Consider the following 22,294-nt stretch of genomic DNA (forward strand, 5'->3'; position numbering starts at 1 on the left):
TATGATTGAAGATGTAATGGTTTCATTTATGAATGTTTATAATCCTCCTGAAGAAGGTCCAGACTTAATTAAAAAGGTTGTTGAAATGATTGTACTGGAAAGTCAAGGAGTCACTATTGCCGCAGGTGACTTCAACCTCATAATGGACCCAAGTAAGGACACACAAAGTGTTAGACTACATAGTTCAAATCAAGCAGCTAAAATAATGAGAGGAGCAGTGAAGGAAATAGGGCTGACAGATGTATGGAGAGCCCTCCACCCGAAAGAGAGAGACTACACTTTTTTTTCAAAATCTTTTTGTAAATATTCAAGGCTGGATTACTTTTTCATGTTTAAGAACCACATATCAATGGTTGCAGAATGCCACATAAGCGAAATTACATTGTCTGACCACGCTTTGATATCTCTAAAACTAAACCTTGACTTAGAGAAAGGGCAGAGGATATGGAGGTTAAACAACTCCCTGTTACAAACAGATGACCTCAAGACTAAAATAAAATCAGTCATCAAAAATTACTTAGAGATCAATGATACAGGGGAAGTAGACCCACTTATATTGTGGGAGGGAATGAAAGCTGTTTTGAGAGGGGAAATTATATCATTTGCCTCGTACAAGAAGAAAGAAAGGGAGAAAAGAACAAAGGAACTAGAGCAATCAATTAAGACATTAGAATTTAAGCACAAGGAGACAGGTTATAGCTCTGATTTGCAATCTCTAAATAAACTTAGAAATGAACTGGATAGACTATTAACTACGGAAGCAGAGAAAGCTCTGACTTTTACAAAACAGAAATACTTTGACAGCGGGGCAAAAGCAATGAAAAACCTGGCTTATAAATTAAAAAAACAACAGGAAAAATCAAATATAGTAGCAATCAAAAATCAAACAAGGGAAGTAATTGTTAAAGGCAAGAGGGCTATCGCACAAGAATTTACAAACTATTATGAACAACTGTATAGTTCAGACAATAATTTGACTCAGCAAAATGGAGTTAAAGAATATCTATCTGGAATAATATTACCGCAAGTAACTGAGGAACAAAATGCAAATTTGACAGCAGCGATTACCCCAGAAGAGATTATGGTGGTGAAAAAAAAGTTAAAAAAGGGAAAATGCCCAGGAAGTGATGGATTTACAGGTGAATTTTTTAAAGAATTTAGCAAAGAACTATTGTCAGTTTTGGAGAGAGCCTTCAATTGGGCGTTAAATCATAGTCAGTGGGCAAATACGTGGTGTAACTCCATAGTCACAGTTATACATAAAGAAGGGAAAGACCCTACAAGTTGTGGATCATATAGACCAATAACTTTATTAAATGTGGATCAGAAGCTACTAAGCAGCATCATAGCAAATAGATTATCAAAGATTATCCCACTCATCATAGATCCTGACCAGACTGGTTTTATTCCAGATAGATATTTATCAGACAATGTAAGACGAACATTGAATATAATAGACTTCTCAAAGAAAATGAACATTCAAACGCTGATTCTTACTCTAGATGCCGAAAAGGTTTTTGATAGGGTGTCATGGCCTTTTATATTTGAAACTTGCAGTAAATTTGGCTTTCATAACACCTTTATCAAATGGCTTCGAGCTATGTACAGTATTTCAAAAGCACAGATTAGAGTAAACGGGACTCTGTCTGACAGTTTCGAATTACAACGAGGAACAAGACAGGGAGATCCTCTATCCCCCTTAATCTTTGCAATTTGTATTGAACCCCTGGCAGCATATATTAGAGCAACTAAGGAAATTGAGGGCGTGAAAATAGCAGAGCAATCTCAAAAATTGGCTTTATATGCTGATGACGTGATTTTATATCTTACAAACTTAGAACAATCACTACCAGCTCTTATGCATGTCATTGATTACTATAGTAATGTGTCAGGATATAAACTAAATATACAGAAGTGTGAAGCAATGGTTATAGGAGCCCCAGTAAGCAGAGAGGTGAAGAGTAATTACTTATGGCAGTGGGATAGGGACAGAATTAAATACCTGGGAACTGTGCTACCAGAGAATAACAAATTATTGTACCAGCTGAATTATAAATGTTTGGAAGAACATGTTAGACAGGACATGGATAGGTGGAAATCAGTCATATGGTCCTTGGGTAGAAGAATAGAGGCAATTAGAATGAATGTACTCCCCCGTTTTCTGTTTTTATTCCAGACAATACCACTATATGTATGCGCAAACACTTTCAAAATTTGGGATACAATGATTGGTAAATTTATATGGGATGATAAAAAACCAAGAGTTAAAATGAAGACCTTGAAAATGGCCAAAGCGAAGGGAGGTCTTGCTCTCCCAAACCTGAAGCACTATTATATGGCAGCGTAAATGCAGCACATACGTACTTGGTTAAATCATAACTCGAAGGCGTTTTACACACATCACACCAATCAAATGAGCCCCTCTCCTCGTCCTTAAATGCGCCGCGCGAAGGCGTAATGAGAGTTTACTCAATTCGCCATGGCAGAAGAGAGCAGCAGCATCAGACGGCCAAACTTCTCCCAGGAGGAAACTGATGTTTTGGTCCAGGAGGTCCAAGCTCACAGTGTCCGAATATACAGAACTGCAAGCAGACCTCCACGGGCTGATGATGCAAAGGTAGCCTGGGAGGAGGTCACCACAATTGTAAATCAATGTTGCGTTTCTCTCATGCACGCGCGTGCGCTCTCTCTTTCTCTCTCGCTGTCTCACTCTGTTTCTTTTCTTTTGACTTTTCTAAGATGACAGATGCTGAATATATACTCCCTATCTGATGCTGTGGCTGTTTGTGGTTTGTAGAAGCAAAAAAGTCAAGGTCCCGAGCCGTGCCAGAAAGCTCGCGACCTCGCTCTTCTCTTCTCAAACAGACTTTCTTTGTCTTCCATTAGATATCAAAAACTCAAATACTCAGAGGTCAAAAAATCACTGGAAACACGTAGAATCAGATGCAACTGAGTTTAATGTGCTCGCAGGCAACAAACACATCACAACTCAATGAGCCAAGCTCCGGAGCAAGACTGAAATTTCTTTGTTTGCGCTCGCTCTTTTATCGTAGAATTTCTGCTGAGTCATCTCTTTTCCTTAAACTTTTCCACTGGGCGCTGATCATAAAGGTGTCACATTTCTGCTGAGTTTTAGTCCTTCCCACCATATCGGTGTCACATTTCTGCTGACTCAGCACTTTTTTAGTCCTTCCCCCTCTAGTGGCAGGCCTTTTTGCCTTTGTTCAGACACGTCTGGACATGCCCAGACATGCCCAGACATGTCCTAATGGTGTAATCTTTTTCTCCCGGCCTACTACTACTGTCTACTATTACACTTCCAGGCAATACATGGTATGGTATGTGTGTGTTTTCAATATATGAATACGCAAACTTGTGTAAAAGTGCTTTGCCATACATGGATACATAAAACATGGTTACATGAACTCCAACCTTAATCAACTTATGCAAAATGAAACATTTACCTGATTAGTGGTTAAATCTTACACTACAGGTTGGCTGAGAGGGATGTGAACTCATTAGTTTGCAGCTGTGTTAATCAAGTCAGTCAAGTCAGAGTTTCCATTACGCGTGCCAAACGGTGCCAAACAGTGCCAATCCCCTTTGATCTGACATCAGATGTGACAGGACAGTCGATATATTTTTCAGTTTTTTTCAATTCATACTTTATTAAAGATACATCTCAAGGAGAGGTCCATAGCACCATAAGAGCAAGACAAACAACATACACAATTTAAAAAAAGATAACAACAATACACAATAAAACAGTGATGTACAGAAAATAAAATATAAGAGTCACACACAAGTGTACAGGCAAGAACGCCAGTGACTCCACATCTTAGACGTGAACCTGACTGAGCTGAGTGCAGGGTCAGTTAGGCATGAAATAATACAATTTAATGAGTTAGATACTCTACATATGAATCTATACATCAGATTCCGTATCACTGCAGCACAGGTAGGGACCCCAACACTAGCAAACATATGACTTGTCCTGCAGCTTCTTGGAGCCTTAAGCAGCAACCTCATACAGTCATTGTAAGCCACAGTGAGTCTCTGCATGCTGCTTTTCTTGTACAGACAACACAGGTGGGCAGTATAAAGAGAAGTACAGAATGCTTTAAACAGAGAAATCTTTATATCCACTGAGCACATGCTGAAATTGCGCAACAGCATGTTTGCTTGAGCATACATTTTTCAACATTGTCTATGAATATCCTTGTCATCAGAGAGATCATTTGTCATGTAATGACCGAGATATTTCACCTCATCACACTCTGTGAGGGTAGAGTCTGACAGAAAAAAATCAGGAAAGATTCATCGTTCCCTACTACGGACAGTCATCACATTGCTTTTCTTTGCATTATACTTAATGTCACATTCAGTACCATACTGTGAACATATCCTCAGCAGGTGCTGGAGACCAGCACTATATGGACAAAAGATAACAAGATCATCAGCATACATTAAGTGATTGATGAGAGTATCTCCTACCATGCATCCTGTGCCACAATTATTTAACTGGACAGAAAGGTCCTCCATATAGATGTTAAACAGGACTGGTGATAAAATCCCCCCCTGCGTTGACAGTAGACCTGGTTTCAGCTGGCGAGCTTTTAGCTCACCTTCGGCGAAGCCTTTTGGCATGCACGAAACTGTCACTGCGCCAAGCTGGATCTGTCGACACCTCCCCCTGCTGCGCCGCCACACCCATCTCAGCGCACCTTGGTCTGCCAAACCACCAAACTGAGCGCGCCTCGGGTTGCACTGCTCGAAACTAGCTCTGCGCGGGGTTCGCCGCCCTGCTTCACCCAGCGCCGCGCCAGGAAACTAGAGCCCAATGAGGAATAGGCCCTTTTTACAGCAGTTTTTTGACATGTCATTACAATTAATAACATTAATCATGGTCCCATTCTATCATGGCACTGGTTGTGTTGCAACATTTGGGGATGTTGGCACATATCTCAAACTCCCTATTTCCTGCATTCTCATGCATTTTTATGCAACAAGGTGTGCTCAACAAGGTAAGGTAAGGTAAGGTAAGCCTTTATTGCTTCCCTTAGGAGAAATTTGTCTTAGACATTTGAGAGAGGCGACATGGCAGCACACATGAACAATCAAACTACAATGAACATACAGTATTCCTCCCCTGATCCATACACCCCAAGAGTTCTGCATGATGCCCTACAGCCACATGTAAAGATTCTATTGCTTTTTGTCCAGACAAACCGTAGCTACCATTTACTTGCATCTGTTTGCATTTTGTAAGAAGTAAGAAAACAGCTGACAAATTTAGATTATCAGATGGTCCATGCTTTTACTGTTAGTCAGGCACAGGCCAGATGCTCCTCTTTGGCATGTTGATAGTCTGTGCATGCGTGCGTGCGTGCGTGCGTGCGTGCGTGCGTGCGTGTATCATCTGTCAACTATTATACATTTGATTTTATTCTGTATATATTGTATTTTTATTTTATTGTTATTCTATTTTATTTATACTCTGATCCATTGTCTCTGTGTATGTCATGTCTCACAGGTGTGGTTGCCTGGTAGCAGGTGGTATTTTTCAGATAAAGTGTCTTGTAGAGATGATGTGATGTAGCGATTAAGAGTGTGAGAAACATACCCTACAGTGAGAACCTTGTTAGGAGTAAATTGTCATCTCCTCTACAGTTTCTAAAACCCTGTCTGTACCCTTTCAATTTATCCTCTAAGACTGTAACAGGAAGCCCAAACCTGCCACTGCCAGCAGGATCAGCTGTATCATGGTGTTCTGCTTCTCACACTTCTTTCCAACCTGCTGAGATCCTGGGAACCAGTAATGCCACAGTCTCATCTATGTTTACTGTTTTCAAGTCAATGTTGCTAACAAATCTAGATAGTGCATGAGTATGTTTGAGTGAATCTTTCACATATTGGCATGTTTAGACAAATTTTGTATTTGTGTGCATGCACATCTACGTGATTGCATGTACACACTTGTTGCACAGGTTTTGTTTGTTTTTTGTTGTTGTTATTTTTTTCACCTAGAACTGAACCTGGTAATAAAATACCCATGAATCATGATTATTAATCATTATTAATCATAGCAGGAAGACATATACTAAGAACAACAGTATATGTGAAAGATAGAAATAAAACAAATAAAGTAGGTATGAGAAAAATACAACATGGGAGATAAAAATTAAACAAAGGTAGAGTTACAGTTAAAGGCAATGCTGAGTTTACCGCAGAACTTCAAATTCCTTTAGTCTGTAAGGGTCCTCAGATCAAAAGACTTAAAAGCGTTTTTCATAGAAATTAATCCAAGCTGTGAATATTGTTTGAACATGATAAAGTGGGCCGGGTGCTATTATCTTCGAGTGCTGTAACTCACTTTCTCTAATGCACTGTCTGTCAGAGCTCGATCAAATGAATGATTAATTGATATAGCATCTGAAGCCTGGTTTTTATACAAGTATTATTCATACTGGTCTAAATACAATTTGATTGTATTTCCTGATCTATGCTGAGCAGCAGTTTTGTGTGAAAGGATTTAAAGGCCTGTCCCAAATAAGGTTCAGTAATTTCTCACTGCCGCGATACGGAAATGCGGGACGGATTTGCGGAATATTCGCGCAGCGCCTTTCCGCGCTCAAACCATACACACAGGCGCGGTACGGACGCGGTGCGGAATTTCGCGTTGTTGTGTATGGAAAGCCGAAAGTGCCATATATCGCCACTATTTCAACGCTACCTGTCTTTAGACGCCGCTTTTACGGCCGTTTTTAATTTAAACGCCGCAAAAAGCAGCGTCTTACTTGTCTTTTAACGAGACAAAGTGCCGTAAAACGCGCCCGTTTTTTTTTTACGGCGTTGTAGAGAGGCACAGTAGACGCCGCTTTTTACGCCGTAACTGTCCGAAGAGATGATAATGAGCCCTGCCCTCTGTTTAACACAACCAATAAGTTCAATGTTTCTGAAACCAATCAGCGGAGAGCACAGTGAGACCAAGACAATGGATCCATAAGACTTGCTGCTGTGTTGCTCTTTTGTAGGCTATTGCTAGAGGAAATTACTAAAATTCAAAGGATTAATTACTGATCTGCATGAAAGTAATCACCGTGGCTGGAAACGCTGTGCTCAGAATATATCGGTAGCCTATATAAAATAAATAAACAAAACCTTAATCATCCTATTGTACATTTAACCGCGAACCAACCAGAGCACTACCTCTGTGAGAGACTTGGGCTTGCTAACTGTCAGCGTCATATGTTTTCCCCCTTTGCAGCACTTGTAAAAGTGGTTTGCCTCTAGCTCTGTGTCAAATAATGCCTACAATATTTTTCAAAATGTAGCCTATTTAGTCCAAATGTATTACTCGCCATGCAATTTCCATTTATTAGTCTTGCTTTTTGTTTTGTTTTATGTCATAATTATCTGAACAATCCTAGCTAAAACGTTTATTTTGAGATGCTACTCGTTACAGTTATTTCCATGTTCACCAGTAATCATTAGCACAATTTCTAATGTAAAACATCTGATCTCTGCAAACAGGTGTGATCATTAGGCGATGTTACACATTTTAACCACAGGGTGGCAGTAGTGGTTAAAACTGGCTTTTCCCAGCTGCTGGAGCTACAAGGCTTCAATCTGTCGACCACACTCAATCAGCTCTTATTTTTAATTTCATCATAATTCTTGCAGTTACTAAAATGATGTTGCACTGGAAATTAAGCTTCTATTATTCAAACTTGACTCACCTTTACATCCTCCGCAGCTTTATTTAAATACATTTCCAGTGCTGTAAATTGTTGAAATGTGTCCAGGTTAAATGTAAAATTAAACAATGTATTAAGACTTGCTTTGCTGGTTTTTAAATGGAGTATAGCCCTATCTGGTATGAATTTTAACAGTAACATGAAAACCACCACACACTGCTGCAATCAATAATCAAGTCAGGAAAAACTTCCAAAACTATTTTATTATATTATTTTAAAGGCTGAATGAAGTCTCTCGCTGTCTGGATGAGGAGGAGGTGACGGCAGCGGGAGATGAATTAGTGGAGCTCATCACAGTGTGCAGCCCCTCCTTTGTCTTGATCAGAATGTGCTCCCACTCCCTTAGCCTGGGAGGAAGAGGACAGGTTATCAGGGTCAAACTGGATCATTTAATTGACGTGTTCAGTAACAGGTTCAAAACACCTCCTCCAGGTATCCTCCAGACCTCCTGAAATATAATTACAGCCTGGATGCATTATTTGGCAGAGGTGGCTACTTGCCAAGATTTGCATCCCCTGTTTTTTCAGAAAGAGACATTGTTACATGTATGAAATTCATGTTCATAAGCTGAAACAGACCAAAATATAATGTAGGTAACACTATTTGACCCTCTGCAGTTAAACACAAGAGGGGGATGCATTATTTGGCAGCCCTGAGTTTGGACCTGCCGAGATTTACATCCCCTGGTTTGATGATGTTGACGATGATAATGATACTTAATTGAGGTTTGATGATGTTGACGATGATAATGATACTTAATTGAGTCAGAAAAATAAATAGTCTGATCCAGTTGTAATTAATCAACAATCAAAGTATATTTTCTTTTCTTTTTTTTCAGATGGAATGATTTATTCATAATCATGATAGCATAATAAAACAATGAACATTGAAAGCACTGACAGTTGAACCCAAGGCCTCTAACTATACTGCTATCTGGATCACAATACAGTTCAGAGAGAAGTTTCTGACCTCTTCAGTCCTTTGTCCTGACACCATCCTGTCTTCTTTCTAAATAAGATATAGCCACCACTTTCCTCCCTAACAGTTATTAGGGTAAATGTCTGGTTATTAGGGGGTTGTATAAAGAAGCAAGCCATAAGCCTTGGCCTATGGGCCTAGGATAGACTATAAAATACTGGTGGAATGGTGGTGGAGCAATAGTGGGAGCATTTCGGATTGCAAGTGTACTGCTGTCTCTGAAGTTACTAATCCACCAAAGGTCCGCTTGGAACCTGCCAGTGGAAGCATTTCGGATTACTGGCGGACTGCTGTCCTCTACGCTACTAATCACTACAGAAGTCCGCTTGCTCCTCGATGTGCATATATCGAGGCACCCGCCAGCGGATTCCGCCGAAGGACCGCCAAATCGTCCGTTGGGGACCGGCCATAGGTCCGCCAGCCTTGTGCTACATCTCTCTGAGTTTCATGGACAGAATAAAAGGTATAATCAGTAATTCCTTCAGCCGTCTCACTACTTTCAGCCATCTCACTACTTTCAGCCACCTCACTACTTATTATGCATAAAAACAACAATCTGTATCAGGGTTTTACAAAATGATTTAGCATAATATTTTCATGGCCTGGTCATCATGACAGGATCTTGTTATAATAAGCAGGTTGTGCCCTGTGTGTGGTAAGCACACTCCCACATACACATCAAATATGATAAGCTGATTTTAGGCGCAGTAAAAACTCAGCTTCCACAATCACTGCTCCTCCTGTAAATCCTGTGTTTTTAATATACTGGGGAATTTAATTGTAGTTATTGTGCTGTTGGCTTTCAGTGTTATCGTGCTGTAAATCCTGTTGAGGTTTTGGTGAATGTATGTCTTTTGTTTGTGGACCAACTAGAAAGCAAATTTTGTTTGCATCAGCCAAACCAGTTGTTAAATGGCAAAGGATCTGGTCATCACCTGGGTCCAACAAAATCCACAGCTATGTGTCATCATGTGTGGGGCGGCTGTGGCTCAGGAGTAAAGCAGGTCGTCCATTGATAGGGGGATCGACAATTCAATCCCCAGCTCCTCCAGTCTGCATGTTAAAGTATCTTTGGGCAAGATACTGAATCCCAAACTGTCCCAAAGGCTGTGCCATAGGTGCCCAAATGTGCGTCTGAATGATTAGGAGAATTAGAGCCTGATGAGCAGATTGGCATGGGAGTCTCTGCTATCAGTTTTTGAATGAATGGGTGAATGTTGCACATAATGTGAAAGCGCTTTGAGTGGTCAGAAGACAAGAAAGGCCCTATATAAATGCAAGTCCATTTTACATTAGCATGAATGTGGAAATTAAGCTAATGTTCTGATCACCTTAAGGAAGCATGTACAACACAAAAGGAAGAGGACCAAGGCAGTTTCCCTGAGCAACACCAAAAGGTAACTTATATTTCTTTGATACATGATCTTCCATAGTTACAAAAAAATGTATCTCCAATATGTAAGAGCAGAACCAATTAGAACCAATTTAAAACATTCACAGAGAGACCAAGAATATTTCGATCATTTGTGTTAAAGGCGGCACTTGCATCTAATGCTGTGTTCAAACTACAAGTGACACAGCAACAGGCTACAAGTCATTTTCAATGGAAGCAGGTGAGAAATGAAAGTTCAGCTGGCCTCAACAGATTTCAGCGCTCAAATGACACGGTGAAGCGTCGACCAATCACATGTTTTAGCTGTGGTACTGTCTTACAGTATGTAGCTTACATAGCATTTGCTATGCTAGCTTTATGTGCACTGCAGTGCACATGGGGATCCAACTGGGCAACAAAATGTGATTTTCAACAGATATTTTTTGACCAAATACAAACTTTAGAAGACATTCAGTTTAAGTGCTTTGTGGCAAGTAGCAGACACACAAGCCTGTGATGAAATAACGGTGTTAACAAGCACTTAAGCAACACTTTGAGCGGCAACTCTGCGATAATGTAGCTGGTTACGTTGTTGCTGTGTTTGCTTATTTGCTTTTTGCCAAGTGTTTGCTGATTATTTCTTGCCCAAACCAGCTGTTTCACCCTGCTTCCTGTCTTAAGCTAATTTAAGATAGCTGGTATCAATTTTTCTCATCTGACTCACAGGCAAGAAAGCAAGGCAGAGTACCTCCAAAAATGTCAATTTATTCCTTTAGGTCTACTACTGTCAAGACACCTTTTCAACATCTGTGAAAAATCAACGTCTGTTCATTTCTCTTGATCAGATATTGAAATTTTGATTCATGCACCTATTTCGATCTTCTGTCCGTACATGCAGATTTCAAAGCACTCATCCTGGCTTTTAAAGCCTTTGAATGGACTAGCACATGGCTTCCTTTCAGCCCATGCCACACCATGTACTGTCAGACTGCACACATACTGTAGAAGCTTTCTTGATTATAGTCCAAGAAGGCACATTGTGTTTTTATGTTCTTTAGATTTGAAGCAATCTCTGCATCTCCCTCTTTGGAAAACTTCGAGGTCAGACACCAAACCTATGTTGTTGCTATGCTGACTTCTTCAGTGCAATTAGATACATCAATGTGATAATGCAGGAGAGTAAACAGGCCTTCCATGGACAGCAGACCTTGACTCTGGATGAAAGCATTCCCAGTGGGTCACACCCTCACTTTTTCTGAGATTGTGGAAATCTGTTGCACAGTTCTATGTGTTTACTGACTCGAGCAAATGGCCTGTCCAATTTTCTCCAATCTGTTTGTTGTTGCTGCTGGTGAATGTCAGATGCATAATAAAGCCTATGCAATGGTTTGTTCCCTTAAAAGCCAGTGGGAAAGGACAGGGTGACAAGGTGATCACCCCATTGGTGCCCTTATTTTCAAAAATGCTGCAAAATTGCCCTCTTTGATGCTCCTATGGTAGACAAGACCATATGTTGGTGGAGGAAACATGTGGAGTTACACGGCCAAACACGTGGAGTTACACGGCCAGATAATCAGTTTTTCTGGACCAAAAAAGACAACTTGCCTTAAAAAAAAATCACAGTCAACACTGCTGAATGGTTTAACATCTGACATTACAGTACAGTAGTAAATTGGTGTACCCACATATTACATGTTTTTATCGACTAGAAACCAATCATTGTCGGCAAATTACGGAAATCTAGTGTTACAATTAAGAAGTGCATGCAATGGCAGGACTAACAGCAACATCACGGTTAACAGGCTGTGCAATGTACATACTTTTCATCAGAAAAGTTTTCAAGCCATATTCTAGTTTATTTTTAAAAATTTTCCAAGAGCCATTAAAAAACAGGCAGCGGGCCACAATTGGCCCACAGGCCATAGTTTGGCCATCCCTGATATAGAAATAATGGACATAGCTACCATGATGTTGCGCATTGGTTTGTGGACTTCCATTCTGAAACCTCAGGTTCGGCATTTGGGCCGTCGCCAACTTGGTCTGCAGCCACACCATCCCAGCCTCAACCAGCTCCCAGCTCCCAATGACTGACTGTGCAGGTACCAGATGCTCAGCAAGGTGAACCCCAGGAAAGCAGCCGGATCCAACGGTGTTCCTGGAAAGGTACTCTGAGCCTATGCTGTCCAGCTCTCACAGGTCTTCACCAAAATCTTCAATCTCATCCTGACACAGGTCACCATCCCAGCCTGTCTGAAGTCTGCCACCATCATCCTTGTACCCAAAAAAACAGCCATGGTCAGCCTCAACGACTACCGCCCCGTCGCACTCACACATGTCATCACCAAGTTCTTGGAACGGCTGGTCCTGAATCACATCAAAGCCTGCCTCCCTCCCTCCTTTGACCCCCACCAGTTTGCTTACAGAACAAACAGATCGATGAGGATGCCATAGCCATCGGCCTTCACTCGGCGCTGAGCCACCTGGAACCCCAGGAGAGCTACGTCAGGATGCTTTTCATCGACTACAGCTCAGCCTTTAACACCATCATCTTCGAGATCTTGGTCAGCAAACTGTCTGACCTGGGACTCCCCCCACCCACCTGCTACTGGATTAAGGACTTTCATACAAACCAAGAGTACGGGCTCCCCACAAGGGTGTGTGCTGAGCCCACTACTCTACACCTTCTACACCTCCGACTGCAGACCTGCCCACACCAGCAACACCATAGTGAAGTTTGCTGGTGACACAACAGTAGTGGGGCTGATCTCAGGTGGAGATGAGTCTGCCTACAGGGACGAAGTCCTGAAATTGTCTGCGTAGTGCTCGGCAAACAACCTGGCTCTGAACACCACAAAGACAAAGGTGATCGTCCTGGACTTCAGGAAGCACAGGGCAGATCCGTCCCCTTCTACATCAATGGTGACTGCATGGAGAGGGTCCACACCTTCACTTTCCTGGGCACCACGATCTCTGCCGACCTCTCCTGGACGGCAAACACCACGGCTGTCATCAAGAGGCCACAGCAGCATCTGCACCTCCAGGAGTGCTCAGGAAGAACAACGTCACTGAGAAGTTGCCGGTGACCTTCTACCGCTCAACCATAGAGAGCATTTTAACATATTGCATCTCAGTATGGTTTGCCCACTGCATTGAGGCAGACTGGAAGAGGCTCCAGAGAGTGGTCAAGACAGCGCAGAAGATCATTGGCTGCCCCCTCCCCTCTCTGAAGGACATTTACACATCCTGCTGCCTCAGCAGAGCTGTGGGAATCATCAGAGACAGCACCCATCCTGCTTCACACCTGTTTGGCCTTACAGGTCTATCAGAACCAGGACAAAAAGGCTCAGAGAAAGCTTCTTCCCACAAGCCATCACTATACTGAACACGCACATACACTTACACACACAGACCCACTCAGCACCCCTAACACACACACCACCATCACACAAGGACAATGTGCAATACTGCAATATGGTTCACGAGCAGTAGAGATCTCTGTACAATCCACAAAACAATGCATATGGATAAAATCCTTGAGGTATATGTAATATACTGGGTTTCTATTCTATTCTCTTGAGCCAGAAGACCATATATGGAGAAGAGGGTGGAGGTGTGGAGTGAGGGGTGGATCTTACTCAGACTGTGGCGATGCCTCGCAGACAGCCTGTTACTCAAGCAGCCAACTTGAAGCCTTAAAAAATGTAAACAGGTGAATTATATAAAAATTAATTAATATTAATGTTAGTTATAGAGACCAAACTGTTTCTTGTACCAGGCTTTAAACATGTTTATTTGTGCTGTAAAGCTGGGCATTTTAACACTGGTGTCTATGGGGACTGCTTTGCTTTAGAGCCAGCGTCAAGTGGCCATTTATGGAACTGCAGTTTTTTAGCACTTTGTGTTTGTTACATTTTTAACCCCCAGATGTTGCTGCTTACTTGAGCATTACTGCGCTGCTGTAAACAAAATCAGAATTGGTTACATCTGAACAAGAAAAAAAGTCACTTAATGAAACATCTTTTCACTTCAATGTTTTTATTTATCGCGCAACATAAAACAATATTGTGGGGTTTTTACCACATACACTATGTATTCACATAATACACCATACAGCTACAAAGAGAGAGAGACTGAACAAAAACACTTTTTTTTTTTTTTACATACTGCATCCTTGACATGAAAATAAAGAACCAAGAACAATCCTAAAACTCAAAAGGGAATGTAGCTGCCAGTTGTGTGGGTTCATTTTCATTTTTTATTTTTTAGTACGGGCCAGGGTCCAAGTCTCTATCCCAAATTTGGAGCATTAAATTAGGTGTTCAATAGACTTCTAAAAGTGGGCCACACACAGTGAGATGCATATGTATATTTATGTTTGCATGTGTGCGTGTTTGTGTGTGTGTGTGTGTGAGAGAGAGAAAAAGACAAAATATACAAGGTGTGTTAAGAATAAGAGAGGGGTTGAGTAAAGGAAGTGCATGACCAGGGGAGGAAGAGGAAGGGAGGCAGTACACAATTGCTATTTTTGTATTGTTCAAATATCTTAGCATTCAGTTAACATGAACATGTACAACATACTCAAAAGATCATCTCAATAGCCTTTGGTACTTGCGCTGTACCAAACGTGAAACCCAGATAACAGTCTTCATATAATATGATTCTATATCTCATCCTAGTTTTAATGAGTTCAAGTACAATATTGAATGAATATTAATAATCAATGTATGTAATGTAATCAACCGTTTGAGTGCCCCCCTGCCCTCAAAAAGAGATGTAAATTTGTAGCATCGTAACAAAAGACTTTTCATAAAGTCAGCACCAGGGCAGCTTCCCATCCTGTGAAACTGCTTGAATCAAAAGTATACTTCTCTTGACATTCGAAGAGCTCAGAAAAATATTTGTAGTTATCATTTATCCCTCATATTTTTTTACACAGTGAATTTTAAGGTGAAGCATCATAGCACCAGCTGACCGACGCCCCCCATCTCAGTACGTGCTTGGCAGGAGGCGCCTCTCATGAGAACCAACCACCAAACTCTTGAAACATTTAGAAATTTACAAAGTTATTAAGATATCATGTACACCGTATCCTCAGCACCCATTGTTAGGCAAGTGTGTGTGTGTGTGTGTGTGGGTGTGTGTGTATGTAATGTAGGCCATGCATTATGGTTAAAATGGGCTGTTACTGTACCAGTCCCAGCTCCTGCACCAGTTCAACTACTGTTGGTCATGATGTGTGTATCATACGATTCATTACAAACTAAAGACACGGTGTGTTCACCAGGGGCGTCATGATTTTTATGCCAAGTTCATACTTACTATTATGAGAACTAGAATAGATAATGATAGATACATCTAAACAAGCAGGGAGGCAGTCTCTTACCTGATAGTCTAACACAACAGACAAAGATTGCTGGGCTATTACTCGCTAAAACGTTGCCCACTGATTTGACTCAGACTGGCTCTGCAACTACCGGTTATGTTCCTAAACATCCCCCGGATGTGGTTCTGCACATGATCTGTTGTAAATTTATAAAGGGCAACTCTGCTGATACTGAAGGAATAGTTCACCATTTTGGGAAATATGAGACTTTGATGAGAAAATCAATACCACTGTCATTTCTGTGTGCTAAATATGAAGCTACAGTTAGCTTAGGAGTTAGCTTAGCTTAGCGAAAACAGGGGGAAATGGGCAAAATCTGCCTACTAGCACTTCCAAACTGCTTAATCTATACAGAAAACAACTTTACAGGAGTTTATGTGACAAGAGTTGGGTTTCCATCCAAATGTTGTGCAATTTTTTAGAAAATCGGCAAAAGAAAATCCACGTTTGTGCTTTTCAAACCACTACTGTTATGCTATTACTGGGAGTCGGTTTATCAATAAAAGCAGTGGGTGGCGCTAATTCTCCAGTCAGGTGCAACTGCAGAAGAGGGCACCATGAGATGATGTCATTATAAGAGCACCAGTCAAACCTCAAATGAAGTAAAACAATGTATAATAATGACGAGGACAATGGAAATAAGGACCAAGTAATATTTAAGCTAACTGCCCTGTGTGCATACATAAGCATGTTAAAAGCCATCCGGAGATGACGAAGAGAGCTTGCAGTGACGGTATGTCATGATTATACGTTATTTTTCCTGGATGGAAATGCACCTAGTGTCTATGCTGGGAGCAGTGACGTCCTGCAGTCTCTGCTGGTTGGCTGGTTACCTGGAAGAAATAGCCTGGCATATAACCGCCATAAAACCACAACCTCATGTGTTTAGAATTTGGATTTCAAACGGATTAAATAAATAAGATATAATATGCTAGCAGGCTTTAGAGGTGCTGGTGGGTGGACTTTTCTAGCTGTTGACAGAGCCTAGCTAGCTAAGCTGTCAGGCTGCGGGCTCCAGCTAGATATTTAGCATACAGACATGACAGTGGTTTCAATCTAACTCTTGGCAAGAAAGCAAATAAGCATTTTACCTGTAATGTCAAGCTATTCCGTTAAACAACAAACAGCCCATATTGGGTTTATGGCTACCATTTTAGATATGTCCTTAGCTTACTGCCAATTAGATCACTGTTGTTGACTAAAAAAAATTAAAGTTGATTAAAAAGATGAAATTTAAGTGTTTGAATTGGGTTGTTGACACCTGCTGTTAAATGTCAAAACAATGATTTGCTGTCGAGCAGACAAGCTTTTCTAAAACTCTTAAATTCATATTTTTTTATGAGGTTTTGATCAGTGCACTGCAAAACAGGGGATCCTCCAGTTATTTTGACTGTCAGTGAGTAAGTAAGAAGTGTGGTTTCATGTTCCATAATCGGGCTAATGAATTTGTCTTTAGAGAGTGAAAAGTCTCTGTCAGTTACATGCTGACAAGGGGTACAGTACTTACGAAAGCAAAACAGCAGTGTTACTAAGCACACATTTACACACAACACATCGGGACCAAGTGTTGTTTACTGTTGTTGGGGGCTGTCAGAGACTTCAAAACACCCCCTTGTCATTCATGGTTTAGTTACTATCCTCACCAGTTAAATAATCTTACCTAAATATTTTAATATTTACATTTTTTTTATCTCTCTCTTGAGAAAAAAACAAAACAAAAAACTAAGCTTCAAGTTGTCAATAATCGGCTCTTTCTTTTTGTCATTAAAATCAAGATTAAAAGTGCTTTTATAAATCTTTTCTTCTCTATGTACAATTTGTATTAGCTATATAAAAAAGAGGAAAAAAAAAACAATAACATCAAAGACAATCATTATCATCATCACCATGTAGTAATAAATAAGAGTAAAAAAAAACAAAGCAGGTTAAAATGAGTGTGGAGATCTAGAGCACACAAAGGGACATATGCTTGATTCTGTGCCCTCAGTAGCAAGTTGTGATTGTGACCAGTGTCTCTACAGCGTGAGGTAGAGAGCTGGAGACCCTCAGGAGAGGTAACAGGGTCTTTCACAGATGACCGGGGCCTTGACCCAAACAACCACCCAGCAGCCAGGAGTCAGCCTTTATCCAATTATCTAGTAGCTCATTTTCATTTTCGGCACATGTTGCAAGTCAGCCATGTCACCGCTTGAATGAATCATTCAGTCACATGGTTGATGCCTAAAAACAAAAAGGAGTGATTCATGGGATTCTGTCAGGGCTGTTAAATAGTCTCTCTCTTTGGCTTTCCTCTTTCACGCACCCATGCATTCGAGTCATTTTCACACACTCACACACACAAAGTGAGAGATTCATTGATTCAATGCACCTGCATTTAGAGCCAACTCCCAGACGCTACAGTCGTTTTCTCAAGGTCTCCCTTTAGCTCTCAGCACTATTGTTTTCTCTGTGAATGGGTTACCAACAGTGCACTGAGTGCCCTGTACAGTGTACTTTGTTTGAGACAAAACCACTTTGCCACAATAAACTGCAAAAGCACCTCAAAAGGGACCAGTTTTCGAAGCCCAGTGACAGAGCTGTGACCACAGGGCAGCCACTTTGATTGAGCTGGCTCTGTGGTGACAAGGTGTCTGCAGAAGGACACAGCTCCCTCTGCTCGAAGATGACAGCACCATGCAGAGGGAGGAGTGGGCCCTTCACAGTAAATCAAGTGTAATAGGAGAGCACCAGAGTGTGTGTGTGTGTAGGAGCACCAAAAGCATCTGCTGACTCAACACTGTTTCCCTCTGCTCAAACCCAGGACGGGCCTCCCTTAAGCATCTCCAGACTTCATTTACAAAGATCAATTTTATCTTAAGCTGCTTTGGTAAGGTCCCATCCATGGTCAGCAAACAGGGTGTGAGATCCCCCTCTACTGGCCATGGGTGGTTAATGCAGCACGGCAAGGCTCTACTGGCTTCTGAATGGATCTCAAGTGCTTGTAGGTTTGTTTTACACACCACTTTGAAAAGGCAGTCACTGCTGCCCTCTAGAGTTTACACTGGGAGATGCTCACCCCTACTTGAATGTTAAAGGAAGATGAAGTTAGCCACCTGTTCCATCTCTATGTGGTAATTGCAGACCTGGGTCAAAATGCATTTGCAAGAAGTATCACTTACTTTAACCTCTGTGGAGTACCAGGTATGTGCAGTTACAGGAACACATGACAAGCAAAGGTAAGAATTTGGAAGATATTCCATTTAACTTCTCGTTGCATGACAAATTTCCAGTCTTGAAGCAATAAATCTCATCATTCTGCTACTCCACATCGGTTGAAACAAACTCACTTGCTAATACTAGTTGAGCCAGATTAGACTTAGAGCACCTCAGTACAGCATCAAGTGCCATGAAGAGTAGCGGAATGGAAATCGATCAGAGCTGGAAGCTGAGCACCAGTCGAAAGCTGGAGGGGTGCAGGAGAGGAGGAGGAGCACGTCATCTAATGCCAAGAGAAGCACCCAATGGTTTTTTCAAATGTGGTTTAAAGGACAATTCCAATTATTTTTAACCTGGGCATTATCTACCTACTGTTTGTATCGTGATGCTTGGTTTTTCTTGATAACGTTAGAGTTCAGTTTGAGCCTTCTAGGGGCTCTGCACAGTTACAAAATAAACCAAGCACTGCTCCTCAGCTGTACTCATGTAAACAAGCAGCCTCTAAATGGAAAAGTCCTTTAATGTGGTCTATTCTTACAGTGGCCACATCGAAAAGCTAACGTTTGTATCAGTGCAAATCCAACTTATAATTCTAATAAGCACCATACTGCTTTGACAACTGACTTTGTTAAAGCCCTGTTTTTCCTTCTTTCTTTTTCCCTGTTTTTCACCAGTTGTGTAGACAATAATAGAGTTTGTTCTATTTGTACATAATGCTGGGAGGCTGAAGTGCACTGATTACGCAAATACCAAGATGCAGTATTTGTAAGCTGGAGGCAATAGAAAATCTAAAAATGGATGTTGGCAGGTTCCAGTACAGTGTTACTGTCTTCTGTGTATTAGACAGTAGTGCTGCTGTTGAATATGGTCAGCCTAGGCGATGAAAATGTGAACACAAAACCAGGGAATAGAGGCCCAGGTTGATCATAATTAAAATTACATTTTTATGGAGGGCTAAACTCCCTTCAAATAGGTACATACATATCTGTATATTGTCAAAATAGAGATAAATATTTGAGGCAAGCCTACTGGAAAGCCAATTTTATATGCGTACATATGATTACTGTGATATTGATTTGCTGTCTTGCCAGGCAGATAACGGCTCCTCCTCTAAGTACAGCTGGAAGATTGACAAGAACAAAGAAAATCAGAAACAGAAAAAAGGGTACACGTTTTCCAAACATGGAAAAAGCAATTGTCTGAGTCTGACTGACTCAGACTGATTGATTTAAAAAAATATATAACCAAAAACAATCACATCATTAATAATAACATTAATGAAAACAGCAATAATAAAAAACAAACAAGTCTTCATTATAATAATACCTGTAATAACAACATTGACAGTAACAATAGCAATCATAATAATATTGATAATAATAGCAATAATTAGAATCATTAAAATTCTATGAACAAGAAAAAGCAATGGAGTTCCTCTCCAGGGAAGAGAGAGGAAGAGCACCACAGGCAGTGTGTCTGAAGCCCAAACCACTGCCTGACATGAGGTAAAAAACAATAAAAACGTCCCCTCCTCCAAGGGGACTGCGGAGGGGGCAGGATGGAGAGATGCCAGACTGCGGGACGGCTGAGAGACATTCATCCTGCTCATTGCTCTCTCCAGCCCTCCACTGCACCACTCTGAAGCTATCAGTCTGTTTGTGTCTCTCTGACCTCAGACAAAGTGGCTGTAGGGGCCAGTGAGGCGGGTGAAGGCATAGGGAGACACAGTAACCATAGAGGAGGTGTGGAAGGTGGGGGCTAACCGCGTCACTGGCCCCTCCCTCTTGTCTTTAGATTGTCCAGGTCCTGGACTGGCACCTGCCACCGTAGCCCCCCACTTGCGTTTCTTCCCGAGGGCCTTGATGTCATCCTGTGAGAGGCCAAGAAGAGCTGCTTCCTGCTGCCGCTGAAGTGCTCGCTCTGCCAGCAGCTTCATTTTGGCCTCCCATATCGCCAGGCCGTGCCTGGGCTGGTTGAGGTTCTTGTGCTGGTAGAAGACCAGGGAGATGCGGGTGGGGTGGGAGCGATCAGGCCTTTTGAGTGGAGTGGTAGCATGTAGTTCCCGACGGGCACATTCAATCAGGATAGAGCCATGGGCTGGTGCTACCGCTACACCACCAATGTTGGGATCCAGGAAGTTGTGCTCGCTGTCAGACCACACCTCATCTTCTTCGTCCTCACAGCCCTTGGTGCTCTCAACGTCACTCTCCACTCGGCTGGGATTCCAGCAGGCCTGATTTGACTGCTGCAGGGCATCAGGGAAGAGGCGACCCTCAGGGGCAGGGGACGGGGTACTGCCTGCTAATGAACCTCCACAAGACTTCCAGGCCTTCTCTTGGAGCCCAAGGGGAGTGGAACACCGACTTTCCCCAGTCTTGGACCAGATCTTGTCAGGGTAGGCTCCTGCAGGATTGCTGTGCTTCAAACCAGGGCTGTATGCCGCAGGCCGCATGGCCCAAGCATTCGGCTGAGGACTAGGAGCAGGGCTGGCCCAGTGCCTGGGGGTGCCTGGACCTGGGGTGCCTGGACCCGGGGTGCCTGGACCCGGGGTGCCTGGCTGTGGTGTAACTGAGCGTGAGTGAGAGTTGCCAGGCTGTAGTGTACCATGGTGAGGGGTACTTGGGCGTGGGGTGGCAGGGCCTGTGGACAATTGGTGTATGTTACCCGGGAGCACTGTGCCTAAGTGAGGGGACGGAGATGGAGAAGGAGGTACCTGGGGTGATGGCGATGGGGCAGGGGAAGCCATCAGGGCATTTGAGCCAGGGTAGGGTGTCCACTGCTGGGGGTAAGGAGAGGGCTGTCGCTGCTGAGGATGCTGGTGAAACTGCTGCTTGTCCGGGTTCAACAGCGAGACTTCAGGACTTATTTTGGGGTTCAGGTGGCCTTCCCAGTTGTTGGATATGATACTTCCATTAAGCTTGTGCCCTGGCCAAGGCATAGGCTGGGGGGTGGTGCTAGGTGTGTTGGCACCAGCCTGGATCTGCATTGTGCCTTCATTGACTGGCACATCCATAGGCTCCTGTTTGATGACTGGAGTGCCTCTGTTGGAGGGTTCAGAGCAGACAGAGGAAGGACGGGATTGGTTGTAGTCTGGAGGCTGGATGTAAGCGCTGTGGTTTGGTTGGTTGGCTTGCTCTGGGTGGTTCGGGTAGGACTGCGCCAGTCTGGCCTGAAGGCTCTGAATATCAGGCTTCGTGTCAACCTGGACAGCCTTGTTGCCTGCTTTGGGCAAAGAGCCATTTCGACCCTCATAGGTCCTCAGCTTAGGGGGGAAAAGTGCACTGGGGGGGTAGTTGTAGTAGCCATAGTGCATTGCGGGCAGATTGTGGTGGTAACCGTTTACTGGGTCTGGTGCATGGGGCTGGCCAGTTGGGGGGAGGCCTCCCCTTGCATAGTAGGCAGGGTGTGGATAGATGTTGTTGAACGGGTCTGCTACCTGCACAGGGTATCCATCTATTGATCCGTTGAAGGGCTCCTTCTTGATGATGGGCTTCACCTCTTGTTTTATAATTGCTGAATGACAAAGGAAAGTTAAATTACAAACTAAACTTCAAATGCAGTTCAGTTTTGTGACAAACTAGTTGCAGGTCAGGGTTAAGGTAAATGCAT

The 22,294-nt window shown here is 42.4% G+C and overlaps 1 protein-coding gene across 4 annotated transcripts in view; it reads right to left on the bottom strand.

Annotated features, from left to right (window-relative positions):
* Window positions 1-19,995: 19,995 nt before the first annotated feature.
* tet3 (tet methylcytosine dioxygenase 3) overlaps window positions 19,996-22,294 on the bottom strand; it is a 49,780-nt gene continuing 47,481 nt past the window's right edge. For all 4 annotated transcript variants that reach the window (XM_050052176.1, XM_050052175.1, XM_050052178.1 and 1 more), the window contains one exon: window positions 19,996-22,198. In XM_050052176.1, coding sequence (XP_049908133.1) covers window positions 20,358-22,198 — 1,841 coding nt within the window. In that variant the 3' untranslated portion in view covers window positions 19,996-20,357. The remainder of the gene's footprint in view (window positions 22,199-22,294) is intronic.

The sequence above is a fragment of the Epinephelus moara genome, chromosome 8 (assembly GCF_006386435.1).
Source record: "Epinephelus moara isolate mb chromosome 8, YSFRI_EMoa_1.0, whole genome shotgun sequence".
NCBI lineage: Eukaryota > Metazoa > Chordata > Actinopteri > Perciformes > Serranidae > Epinephelus > Epinephelus moara.